The following is a 14,036-nucleotide window of genomic DNA, read 5'->3' as shown; positions in this document are numbered from 1 at the left end:
AGGCAGAGTCTTGCTGAGTCACTAAGTTACCCAGCCTGGGCTCAAACTCATGATTTTCCTGCCTCCGCCTACCAGGGTGCTGGGATTATAGTGTTAGGCCGGCATGTCAGCTAGACAGGTTTCTTAATTCTTCCCAACATCCTTACCTGTGAAATGGGCATAATATCCACCTCTTAGAATTATGAAACTTAAATGAGTCAATGAAATGTAAGTTACTGGTGTGAGGTAAATGTTTAATGTGTGATAGACTTTTTTTTTTTTACATGTTCTTATACTTTAAAGAATTAGAATCCATCTGAGTCCTCAAATCCCCTTTAGCCATACCACTAAACACACACATACACATACAAACCCATGTGCAGTGCAGGTAAAGTGGCACATACCTGTAATTCTTAACTAGTCAGGAAGTTGAGACAGGAGGACCACAAGTTTCCTGGGCAACTTAGGAAGACCTTGTCTCAAAATAAAAAGGGTTTGGGGTGGTTCCATGGTAGAGCATTTGGCTACCATGTGTGAGGCTCCAGGTTCAATCCCCAGTACCACAAAAGCAAAAACAAAACAGATAAACAAAAAAAACCTGTTGAACTGATGCCATTGAAATCACTACATTATGTTTCATTTCTAAGAGAACACTAAACCTATCCAGTCTTTCTCTTGCTTTACTTAAGGTACTAGATTATTCTTCGTGTTTTTGTAAATTAATACTGTGACATACAGAGGGTTTTTTTTTTTTTAGTTTTTTTGCTGTTGTTCTGTGATGTTTTTCCTTTTAACATAATTCTGCCACATTGTCCTACAATACTTTGTATATCATATGAGAGGAAAGATGGTCCAGAGCCTTGTAAGGGATAAAAGAGGAGAGGACAGGAGAGTGGTGTGATGGTTTGTCTTTCTCACTGACTGTATGAGCTCCACAAAGCAAGGACCATGTCCTAGGGCCAGGGATATAGCTCAGTGACACAAGTGCCTTCCTGGCGAGCACAAGGTCCTGAGTTCAATTCCTGGTACCAAAAAAAAAAAAGATCACATCCTTCAGCATCTCCAGCAGCTGGCTTAGATCTGGCCTGGAGTAGATGTTTTCCTAATGTGGGTAGTATGCAAAACAGTGGAGAAGAAATATGTGTGTCCCAGATTTACTCCTGCAGGTCTTTTGTCTTGCAGTGAGTTTATTTAGCACTAGTAGATCACCCTGAGGGTATAAAATGTATGCATTGGAAATGAAAAACCAGACCCCGTAGAAGCATTCGTAGTAAGCAGCCAAAAGTGAGGCAGAACGCTGGGCACATCCAGTCGTCATTTGAACATACCAGTCCTCAAGCCACTGAGGCTCAAAAATCAGTTAAGCGTATACTTAACTACAGTCATGCCTTGGGACTGGACTGCTTTGAAACTTGTACTGGCTACATTTTGACGTGAAAATTTTTCCTGGTACTCATCATTTATTTGATACTCGGCATGCAGTCTAGAACTTGTCTGTGTTGATTGCCTTTTCAGGCAAAACAATTTGTTTGGTACTGATCATTTTTGGTACTTACTGCACCTCCTGGAACCAGTTAATGAGCAAGGTACTACTGTATGTTTCTTAGTCTCCAACTATGAACTGTAATGATCCTGTCGGTGTTAGCAGAGCCAGAGTTCCTAGGGGGGACAGGACATCTGTGCTTAAAGGGAAGGGAGAGACCTGCAGTGCTACAAACAGATGGGGCAGATTCAAGAAATGAGAACATGAACCCAGGAAGGCATGTGAGGGGGCCTTACAGGAGCCCCGCTGAAGGGACTCTGACACCGGCTGAGGAGGTGCTAGCTAGTTGGCCACCAGCAGTAGAAATGTTGGCTTGCAGAAGAAGCAGCACTATCTAGAGGCTGGCAGGAGGGAGTTTGGTGCCTTCAGTGTGGCTGAGCCTCAAGAGCGTGGATGACACAGATCAGATGAAACCAAGAAAGCCACAGCGCTGGAAAACAAATAAACATGAAGAGTCTGATTCTCAGGCCTTCTCGTGACTGTTCAGCAGCATCCCTCAGGTGTCTTCCAATCTCCAGAACCTCACAACAGAGATTTTGTTTGTGTGTTTGTTTTGTCTTTTTCAGACAAATTCTCATTCTGCTGTCAGTTCAGGCTGGGTTATTTCCTCAACTAGTTTTTCCTTGAATTCATTTTGTAGCCCAGTCTGGCCTCAAACTTGAAGTGATCCTCCTGTCACAGCCTCCCAAGTGCTAGGATGACAGGCACACACAGCTGTGCCTGGCTAAAGGAGGAGATTTTGCAAGCCCTTAACCACCCAGACCAGGAGAATAGGCAGAGCCCAGAGTCAGCCTCCCAGCCTCTGTAAGCAGCCAGGGCAATCCTGCCACAGGGTGGCCACAGCCAAGGCGGGTGGGTGTCTCTGAGGCCCCAGAGAGAGTACAGTCCTATCACTTTTAGTTAAGGGCACTTTCTTAATGTGTAGCTCTGAAGGTTTTCTGGAGCAAATAGCAAAATTCAACTGAAATCAAATTTGTAACCATTTAATCATGTCCTGCCAAATCGTATCTGTTTTCTGTGTGTGAATTTTCTCCATGGTGCTAACATTTACTTGTGTAAGTGTGTCAGGTGTCTACAGGTAGCAAATAGAGGAAGAACTAGTTGAGGAAATAACCATGTTGATCCCTCTCCCCCACCTCAGAAACTGCCCTTTTGTTAAGAGTGAGAAAATGTTGGTTTTGGGCTTTGTTTTTGAGACAGGGTCTTACTGTATAGCCCAGGCTAGCCTTGAACTCACTATGTAGCCAGGCTGACCTCAAACTGTCAGTCCCCCAGTTCCCAGCTTGTGTGTTGGTTTTGGCCTGAGATAAATGCATATCCATAGATATTCATGGATATCCCTTATTGACACTCACCAAGTATAAAAATTAAAAGGGACATTCTTTTACTGAAGGAGGAGACCGTTGGCTGGGAGTGGCCTTCTCACAGTCTTATTTCAGGTAGAACAAGTTCCCCCAGCACACTGTCAGTTTCTCACAAGTTACTTGTATTTGACAGGATCTTCTTTCTGTTTTTCTAGGCTGTTCAGCTTGACCCTGAAGAAGCTTGTTATGCTAAAAGAAATGGATAAAGATCTTAACTCCGTGGTCATTGCCGTGAAGCTACAGGTGAGCTGAGCAGTGCATTCAGGGCCTGGGAAGCTGGATAGCCATTTCCTCACTCTTGGGGCTTTAGAACTTCCCCGGGAGCCACTTTTCTCTCATCACTCCACAAGGCAAGGAGCAGTCTTGGAGCAACGACTGAGCTCTCAAATCCTGGTCCTGGTTCTGCCTCTTAGTTGTGGCTCTCAGTTTCTTCACACTTTACTTTCTTTGTCAGAAGAACAGAAATGGTTCTTCCTGCCCTGCCTCCACAAGAGGATCAGTGAGATAGATGCTAAGAGGTTTTGTATGAGCTGGGCATGGTGGTGCACACCTGTAATCCCAGCACTCGGGAGCCTGAGGCAGGAGGATTGTTGCAAGTTCGAGATCAGCCTGGGCTACAGAATGAGCTCAAGACCAGCCTGAACTGCATAGTGAGATCCTGTCTCAAAAAGACAAAAAAAAAAAAAAAAGTTTTGTAAACAGCTCAGCAGTTATGTGGTGGCCAGCGTCAGTTTCAGTCTTAGTCATAGGAAGTACTTTGTAAGCTTTTCATAGGATGGAAAAAACGGATTATTATTTCAGACTTGGCAATGTTAAAATTTACTGGGATATTTTAACTTAAGAGTAATCCTCACATTTAACTTCTTACATTTGATTCAGTATTTTCAAGAAAATCAAAATGTTTCATAAATGTTTATATTCTTAATTATTCCTGAATTCAGGAAAGGAAAAGGGGAAAAAATAGCCTACAGAAGCATTCATAGTTGGGCATAGTGGCATATGGCTGTAATCCAGCACTTGGGAGGCTGAGGCAGGAGGATCACCATGAGTTTGAGGCCAGCTTGGCTACATAGCAAGAGCCTGTCTCAACTAAACAAACAAACAAACAAACAAACAGAAGCATTCAGGAATTTACCTATTGCCAGCCAGTTACTAAGTGTGGCAGAGCTGGGACTAAAACCAGAATATGTAATTTATGTTCTGTTAAACCTCTTCCCTGCCCTTCCTTAACTGATAATCTTTCCTAATGATGATTCCCTGGAACTTAGTGAGATTCCAGAGTGCCTCTGCAGGTGTGAAATACTGACTGAATTCTTCAGCTTGAGGATGGTGTGTTTACTGAATGTTATTGACTAAAAACAATAACTACATAACTCCATATCAACCAGAACACTTATTGGCTACCTCCCCTTTATACAGCAGTTTATTGTATGAATATTGGCTTAATCAAAGTCCATATCTGTAATACTCACAGTATGTGAATCATAAAGTGTGGTCCTTGAGTCCCTTTCTGGTATAAATACATTATCTTAATTTAGTCCTTGAAACTTAAGTAAAAAAAAAAAAGAAAGAAACTTCAGATGTTTCTGTTACTTACGAATCTTGTATGTCCCCTTTTACATTCAGATTCCCTATTCATTTTATACATAATTCCTCTCAACTCTGTGAAATGTTCCCAGACACTATGGGTTGGAAAAACAAGTGTGGGAAATGATGTGAAGTGGCAGTTTTTATATTTTGTCCTCCTTTCCTGGTTTTGCCCCATTTCTAGGTCACAGGGAGTGTTCTAGTTTTCAGGGAGTGTTTCCTTCACTAAAGGCTGTTGCTTTTCTATGCACACACTGTTGGGATAGTTTGCAATATTCCCTACTGCTTTTCCCACTCCTGCAGTTAAATGCTTTTTCTGAAAGAAGTAATTTATTTTATTTCCTGATTAAATATTTAGCATTCTATAAAATTTTAAATTATACCAAAACTACAAATATCCTGAATTCTTTTTATTGTTTTACTTCCAAGCAGCTGAAAGTAATTATAGGTATTATCACATTCACTTATGCAGTTATCTATTTATTCATTCATTTAATACTTTTGTTTAAACAGAATTTCACTGTATAGTTCAGGTTGGCCTTGAACTCATGTAGCTCAGGCTGAGCTTGAGTTTAAAGCAGTCCTCCTGCCTTAGCCTCCCAAATGCTAGGATTATAGGTGTGGGCCTTCATTTAATAGATATTTACTGAGCATCTGTTATGTGCCAGACATTGGTCTAGACATAGGGGATACAGCAGTGAACAAAACAAACAAAAATCCCTTCCTTTAAGGAACTTTAGTACTAGGATGTAGCCCAGTGGTGGAGCACTCATCTGGAGTGCGTGAGGCCCTGTGTTCAGTCACCAGCATCACTTAAAAAAAAAGAGTAACAGTGCTCAACATGAGGTCCATAGACCCTGGGATCCTAAGGTATTTTCCAGAAGGTACAGGACTATTTTTACAGTAATGCTGTGGCATTGTTTGCCTTTTGCCCCATGTTCACATTTGTTTTGAAAGTACAAGAGCAACAGAGGGTAAGGTTCCTGGCACCAAAACCCAAATGCTCCAGGACATACCGGCAATCATTGCACTGTCAACCACCTGTGCTGGTCAGCTTTCTATCATTATGACAGAATAACCGAAACAATCAAATTAAAAGGAGAAAGGGTTGATTTTGGCTCATGATTCCAGCTTTTCTTAATTTTTTTTTTTTACCGTGCTACATTTATCGAAATTGAGAAATTATCATTAGTACTTAGTATCACTAGTACTAAGAAATTATCATTAGTACATTAGTATCATCACTTACATATCCTTTTCAGTGATGACCTTTTTTCTGGTTTTAGGGGATTTTTTTGAGACAAGGTCTTGCTACATAGTTCAGGCTGGCCTTGAACTCACTATGTAGCCCAGGCTGGCCTGAAACTCATGGCAATCCTCCTGCCTCAGCCTCCCGAGTCTTGGGATTACAGGCGTGCGCCACCATGCCCAGCTCCTTTTTTCTACTGACTGATTCAATTTTGATATATAAGTGCAAAAGCCTTATTTATATGGTTTATAATTCTACTTTGCAGTTAACCTTTAAGATGCTACCATGGGGCTAGGGATATAGCTCAGTGGTGCAGCACCTGCCTGGCAAGTGGAGGTCCTGAGTTTGATTCCCGATACAAAAAAAAAAAAAGAAATGCTGCCACTTGTAGAGTTTTGGTATTATGTCAAAGAAGAATAATCTGTAATTATTTTAAAAGGTATTCAAATGCTTCTCCTTTCTTCAGCTATTTATCTCTTTTGAGTCTAGATTTTTTTATATACTCAACAAAAAAATAGTACTTTATAACAAACTGAATAGAGAAATAGGTATGAGAATCTACTTGTCTTCTATTAAGCCATACATCAAAAAGAAATGTAAAATGATGTCATCTTCAGACACTGCTGCTGGAAATGTTGAATAGTGCAGCCACTTGCAAAAACAATCTGTCAGTTCCTGAAAAGTTTAAACACAGGCCAGGCATGATGACATACACCTGTAATCTCAGCCCTTTGGGAGGCTAAGGCACAAGGATTATTCAAGCCCAGCCTGGGCCACTTTGTGACTCGGTGAAACCCTGTCTTAAAAAATAAAAATGTAAAGAAGGGGAATGAAAAAAAAAAAAACAAAGAGAGGGAGTGGTAGCAGGGTATGTAGTTCAGTGCAAAGGCCCTGGATTCAATTTCTAGTACTGAAGAGGTGTATTGGGGTGAAGGGTAACAGAGTTACCTTATGACCTGGAATTCTGTTCCTAGGTATATACCTAAGAGAAACAAAAACAAAACCTGAAATACAAATGTTAATAGCAGCATTATTCACAATAGCTTAAAAAGTAAAAACAGCTAGAGATTTAGCTCAGCGGTACAGTACCTGCTCGGCAAGCACAAGGTTGTGAGTTCGATTGTCGGTACCAGAAAAAAAAAAGTAAAAACAGTCTGTATAATCAGTTTTCTGTCACTGGGATATAATACCTGACACTCAAAACTTAAAAGGAAGAGAAGTTTATTTTGGTTCATGTTTTTAGAGGATTTAGGCCATGACTGATTGGTTCCAAGGAAGAAACAGTACGGCGAGGAGGACATGGCAGAAGAAAACTGCTTAACCCATAGCAGTCAGGAAGCAGAGAGAAGATCTGGGGACAAGAAAACACCCTTCCAGTTCATGCTTCAATGACCTGCCTCTAACCAGACCCTACCTCCTACAAACAAGTCAGCTATAAACTCCTCAGTGGACTAATCCACAATGAGTAAAATGCCTCCATGACCCAGTCACCTTCTAAGTACATAAGACTTTGAGGGGACAGTTTAGATCTAAGTATAATTTCACCCCAGCCCTCAAACGGCTCATGTGGATCTCAGTATGCAAAATGCATTTAGTCCATCTCTAAGAGTTGCCAAAGTCTTAACAGGTACAGCATTGCTGAAAAGTTTAAGTCCAGAGGTCTCCTCAGAGATACAAGATAAACTCTTAGTTGTGTGCCCCTATAAAAATAAAAAATAGTTAAATACTTCCAACATGCAACAGCACAGGGGTAACATTCCCATTTCAAAAGAAGGGATAGAAAGAAATTAAACCAAAGTAAAACGAGAATCCAGCAGAATCCTATAGCTCCATGTCCAGTACATGGAACAGATGTGCACTCCGGAGGGTTCAAGTAGCCCCACTCCTATGGCCTTGCTGGTTGCACCCCACATAGCCTCTCTCATGGGCTAGCTCTGCTCACTGCCTGTGGCTTTTTTCAGCAAATGTTCCATGTTGTTGACATCTTTAAGTTCCTAGGGCCTCCACTACACTTGTGGCTTCACTCTCACAATTTCACACATTTCCCTCTCAGGGGCATATTGCCTGGCCTCTCAGGTCTTCCTCTGAAATCTAGGGTAGAAGCCTCCTTGACCCCATAACTCTTCTGCATGCCTATAAAACAAGTAGTACCATATGGATGACCCCAAGGTCTACTGCTAGCTCAAGGAATAGCTGGGCCCCCTTGACTCATACCTGCGGTGGCCTGTGAATACCTAGATGAATGAGCATGGTGAATAAACCCTGAGGACTCAATTCCCTTGCACTCCTTCTCTAGCAGGAGGTCTAGGGACTTTCTTTTCAAATTAAAGATTTATATTTTTGTATCTTTGAGCCTGAGATGAATGGGATCTTACTAATTTTTGACATGCCTTCAAGTCATCTTTCCTATTGTCCCAATGCAAACTTCTCAGCTTCCTTATAATACTAATCTTTTCAACAACCATGCTGTCTTAGGCCTCAGCTTTACAGGTGCTTCCTTTCTGGTGAAACTACAAACTTTCAAATAACTTACTTCTGCTTTTTTCTCCTAACTCTCACTGTAGATCTGGCTAAGTACCCATGCCACAGTCTGACCATTGAGCTGCTTTGAAATTTCCTTTATCAGATCAGTTCATCCTCTTTAAATTTGGTCTCACACAAAGTCTTGGGATATGGACAAAAGGTAGACAAATTCCTTGCCAGAATGAAACTTGCTTGGCTTCTAGTCCAGTTTCCCGTAGGGTCCTCATTTCCTCCTGAGCCTGGCCTTTACTCTGCACATTCCTATCAGCATTGTGGTCTTCTGAGCTCTGACCAGTATCACCCATCAAGCACTGCTCAACTTTCTAAAACTTCTAGCCTGAACCTCTCTTCTGAACTGCAGTGATCAGGTATAGTCACAGCAACCACCCTACTCTGGTACAACATTTCTGTATTAGTTACTTTTGGGACACACTACACGACACCCACAACTTTAAGGAGGAGAGGTTTATTTTAACTCGTTGTTTTTAAAAGACTCGATCCATGGTTAATTGGCTCCAAGGCAGATACAGCATGGCGGAGGGACATGGTAGAGGAAAACTGCTTTAACCCATGGCAGCCAGGAAGTGAAGTGAGAAGGGAGGAACTGGGGATAAGGATACACCCTTCCAGGTCATGTCCCAACGACGTCCCTCTAGCTAGGTTCTACCTCCTAACAGCAAATCAGCTATAAATTCATCAGTGGACTAATCCACTAGTGAGTATAGCACCCCATGAGCCATTCACTATCCAAACACATGAGACTTTTGGGGGACAGTTTAGATCCAAACCACAACACAACCAAAGTCTATCAACTGGTGAGTCAATAAAAGAAATATGGTATATTCATAAAAGCATGAAGTACATCATGCCACAGGGTAGATGAACCTTCAGTATAGTCTCACATGCCACAGCCAAAGGGCTAAGGGTGTAGTTCAGTGGTGGAGTGCTTACCTAGCATACACAAGATCCTATATTCAACCCCCAGCAATTAAAACATGCTCATGCACACATGCCCTATTAAGCTAATAAATGAAAGAAATCAGTCACAAAAGACCACACATTATGATTCCATTTACGTGAAATGTCCAGAACAGGCAAATCTCAAGAGTCTAAAAGTAGATTAGTGATTGCCTAGGGCAAGAGGTAGAGGGATGGGCAGGCTAGAGAGAGTGACAGCTAAAGAATGTGGAGCTTCTTTGTGGAATGATAAGAATATTCTGATGCTGAGCTGATGGTTGAACAATTCTCTTTTTTGTTGTTGTTGTTGTTTTTTGTCTTTTCTTCCGGTATCAGGAATCAAACTCACGACCTTGCGCTTGCCAGGCAGGCACTTTGCCACTGAGCTAAATCCCCAGCCCCTGGTTGAGCAATCCTCAATACACTAAAAGCCTTTGAATTGTACGCTCAAAGTGGGTGAATTGTGTGGCATTTGAATTATACCCCAGGGAAAATGCCATCTTCTCATTTGTTTTGATTTTGTAAAATATATTTTCCATAGAAAATGTTTATAAATGTTTATAAATCATTTCTTTATTGTTTTATTTATTTATTTATTTATTTATTTTGGTGCCGGGAATTGAACTCAGGACTGTTGGAGACCACTGAAAAGTGGCTCTGAGCTGGATTTAATATTAACCAATTGGCTTTCCGTGTTTACTGGTGAGTTGTCTGAAGCTTAGGCACCTTGTCTGGGGATGGGCAGGGGACTCATAGTAAGTAAACCTCTGTGAGTCCCTGGTCACCCTGAGGCCTGTATTGGCCTATAAATGTGCGACTTCTCAAAGGACAAGATGAGGCCAGAGCTGAGGACATTTGGCTCCAACCACAACTAACTGCAGCCTGCAGCTGCAGTCTCCACACTCCTACAATAAGTACCAACCTAAAGATAAGGTAGTTCTCCTGATTGACTAATTTACTACTTGGGAAAATTCTCCCAAGGTCCTTCGAGATTCCGGAGTTTTCTTGAGTATCCTCCTCCTTCGTTTGAAAACCAAATAAATATGGGCTGCTCAGAGAAGTCTTTGGCTAAACTCAGAGAATATTGAAGCTGTAAGAGAGTTAGTCCCTCCTGGAGCCCTGAAATCATTGCCATTGTCTCATTTATTTAAGCCTTCACCATCCACTCATTTGGGAGATTGCGGGCCTGATCAGCCTGCAGTAACTAAGGGTTATTTAACCCAATACAGGACCTTGCGCTTGCCAAGCAAGGCACTGTGCCACTGAGCTATATCCCTGGTGCCCTATTGTTATGTTTAATGAATTTATAAATATGTTTAAATATCTGTTTTAATTCCTAATATGTTAAATATAGGATAACACTTACAGAAACAAAAGCTACTTGGGATCCTCAGTAATTTTTAAGAGTATGAAAAGGTCCTGACACCAAAGGTTGAAAATCACAGCAATGAAGGGAAAGAGAGAATAAACAAAATAAAAGAAAACTGTATGCAGGCATTCCTTAAAATTTAATCTTTTTTTTTTTTTTGAGACAGGGGGTTACAGATGTGCACTACCACACCAGGCTTGAAATTTAATCCAGTTTTAAAAATATATTAGATTAAAAAAAACATATATATATATATATATATATATATATATATATATATATATATAAAATGACAAAAGCCTGTATTTATTTTATTTTATTTTATATTTTTGAGACAGGGTCTCACTATGTAGTACAGGGTGGTATTCAACTTTTGTTTTTTTGGTTTTTTTGTCTTTTGTGAGACAAGGGTCTCATTATGCAGTTCAGGCTGGCCTTGAGCTCACTTTGTAGCTCAGGCTGGCCTAGAACTCACGGTGATCCTCCTGCCTCAGCCTCTGAGTACTGGGATTACGCCTGACTGTATTTAAGTAGGAAAAATAACTGCATTTTCAGACATCCAGGAAACCTCAACCAATTTCCTCAGATATCACCACACTATTCTTAAATATCTATATAATAATCTGCCAAGAATTTTTATATCTTAAACAAGAAGTACCTAAGATACTACTTATTCAAATTTAATACATTAACACTCAGTATGGGTATTGTATGTACTAAAATGATGCTGTAGTATTAGGTGTAAATTGCTTTGCTTCTACACTGCAAACAAAAATGTACTATAAAAATAAATATATGTAAAGATACTAAAAAACAATTTTGAAATTGTACCCAAGTTGACAGTGCCCCAGGCAGCTGGAAAAAGCAAATACTGGGACGATGAGAATTTTGAGGAAGTGTTGAGAACAACCATGTACTGCGCTTAAAGGAAACAGAACTAGCCGTAATCCTGGCCTGTGCAATCTACATCATGTTTCCTTTACATGCAGATTTCTTTTAACAAGTTTACAGTTCAGATAGTACATTTGGGACAGAAATTTTTACAGGCATTATGGCACATATTGGACCATGAGAGTTCAAATAATGAAGGCTGCTGCTATTGGAAGGGGATATGTTCTATGGTGGGGGGTAATATGAAGAGTGCTCAGTGGAGAAAGTTAACAAATTATATGTGATAATCCAGGTAGGCCTCCCTGAAAAGATGCAAAACCTTTGATGAACAGAGCCACTCAGATACCTGGAAGAAGAACATTCTAGGGTGAGACAAAAGCTAGGGAAGCCCCCTTTACAGACAGGCCTGGCTGTGGTACATTTTGAGTCTGGAAAAATCAGGAGGAAAGAGTAAGAAGAGGCCAGTGAAGCTAGAGAAGAGAGAGGAGCAGAGATCACATGAAAGTGTGGAGGTCTCGGGCTTCCATTCTATATGAATTGGAGGATTTGGGTTTTGTTTGTGCTTGTAGTACTGGGAACTGAGTCCAGGGCCTTCACACTGAGCTACATCCCCAGCCATTTGTTTGGAAACAGTGCAGCACTTAACCGGGCATGGTGGCACACACCTGTAATCCCAGCACTCAAGAGGGTAAGGCAAGAGGATCACAAGGTTGAGGGCAGCCTGTGCTACAGTGTGAATTCAAGGCCAGCCTGCACTACAGAGCAATACCCTGTCTCAAAAAACAAAATAAAACAAAAGCCAGTGCATCACCTTATTATTACTTCCATCACAACGAACACATCTTCATAGGGCTGGAGCAGGTCCTGACAGCAGGGAAGAGGCCCCTACTTTCCAGCAATGGACAGGTTCTCCAGCACCATGATGACAGAGTCCCCACACAGGAACATCTTGGAGATGTAGCAGTCCTTGTTTACTGGCTTGGACTTCTTGCCCTTGCCATTCTTGACCTCAGTCCACATCTCCTTCACATGCTCCAGCACCACATTACAGTGCCCCTCAAAGGCCTTCATGCAGCAGTTGATGAGCACCTGGGTGTTGTGTTTGACTGACTGGGTCAGCACAGAGAGTGGGCCTATGTTAAATTCTCCTCGTCCCACTTCTGTAGCTCCTCTGGGGTCATCTCCCTCTTGGGTTGAAGCCCATGGTGGTAACTGCACAGTCTAGTTATTTGCCTTTTTTTCTTTTGAAGCAAGGTCTCGCTAAGTTACCTAGACTGGGCTTGGACTTGTGGTTCTTCTGCCTCAGCCTCTTAGAGTGCTGGGATTACAGAGGTGCACCACCACACCTGTATAATTTGAAGAGGGTTTTTAATAGAGAAGTAAGAGGACACCTTCACTGCTCCATTTTGGGAAAAGATGAATCAGGAAAGTGAGATAATAGGCAATGTACATAAACAATGAGTATGACACCAAATTTTAGCTCAAGCTGGTAAAATGGAATTGATGTTCAGTGAGAAGAGGATGGTGAAGGTGAAGCAGATTTGGAAGAAAAAAAATCAAATGTCAGTTTTTCATATTGTTTGAAATGCCAGTTAAATATCCAGGAAGAGATATTGAGTAGGCAGTGGAAAAATGAGCACATTCAGTAATAACAATAGCATCAAGAACAGACTAGAAAGTGACAAACTGTGATAACTTAATTTGCAACCTTTAACTGTAGTATAAGACTTACATAACAAAATATAAGACAGACCAGAAAATTGTATAAATATCTACTCAATAGAGTGATTTTACCTCAGAGGAGAAAATTTAAAAGGAATGAGGAGAAATAGAGAAGTAAAAGAAGAGACAGAGATTAAAAACAAGGCTGAAGGACAAAGAAAGATTACCCAAGCCTCAGGAAAGTGGTGAAGAAGACAGGAGAAAAAGAAGAGAGAGAGGGAGGGGGAGGGAAGAAGGAAGGAAGGAAGGAAGGAAGGAAGGAAGGAAGGAAGGAAGGAAGAAAAAAGAAAAAGAAAGGAAGGAAGGAAGGAAGAAAGGAAGGAAGGAAGGAAGGAAGGGGAAATAGGGAGGGAAGAAGGGGGAAAAGAGGGAAAAACAAGACTAAAACAAAACTAAAAACAGTGTTGACAGGAAAAAACAAACAGAAAGAATGAGCTTGTATTGTTTCATCATCAGAGCTGAGCCAAGATGAGGAAAGGTTTTTAATAAGTATCTGCTAGACTCCAGGATTTCAGAAGAGGTGAGAGTATATTACAGGTTTCTGTTAAGCCTGTAAGTGAGCAGACTGACAGACCCATTAAACCACAAAAGTTGACCTGTTGAGAACCATGATACAAATACTGGGGAAAACCTGCTCTTCTGCACTAAGGGTAGGACACTGTCACAGGTTAAAAGCTCTTACTCTTTTGATGTGCCTTATGGCTGAGTAGTGCGGTCCATTGTATTAAACACACACACACACACACACACACACACACACACACATACATCTTTATCCATACATCGGTTCATGGGCATTTGGGTTATTTCCAAGATACAGCTGTTACAGACTGTGGCGCTGTGAACATAGGT

At 41.2% G+C, this 14,036-nt stretch overlaps 1 protein-coding gene and 1 pseudogene across 1 annotated transcript in view; one reads left to right on the top strand and one right to left on the bottom strand.

The window, feature by feature from the left end:
* Pacs1 (phosphofurin acidic cluster sorting protein 1) overlaps positions 1-14,036 on the top strand; it is a gene marked incomplete at its 5' end in the record, with an annotated part of 170,056 nt that overhangs the window by 113,770 nt on the left and 42,250 nt on the right. The window contains 1 exon segment of the mRNA XM_005384427.2: positions 3,042-3,129. Within this exon segment, the coding sequence (XP_005384484.2) occupies positions 3,042-3,129 (88 nt within the window).
* Positions 12,229-13,291, bottom strand: LOC102017887 (annotated as a pseudogene).

The sequence above is a fragment of the Chinchilla lanigera genome, unplaced genomic scaffold, assembly GCF_000276665.1.
Source record: "Chinchilla lanigera isolate Chin_1 unplaced genomic scaffold, ChiLan1.0 scaffold00021, whole genome shotgun sequence".
Classification (NCBI taxonomy): domain Eukaryota; kingdom Metazoa; phylum Chordata; class Mammalia; order Rodentia; family Chinchillidae; genus Chinchilla; species Chinchilla lanigera.
The sequence above is the reverse complement of the archived record's forward strand: the minus strand, read 5'-3'. Positions and strand labels throughout refer to the sequence as shown.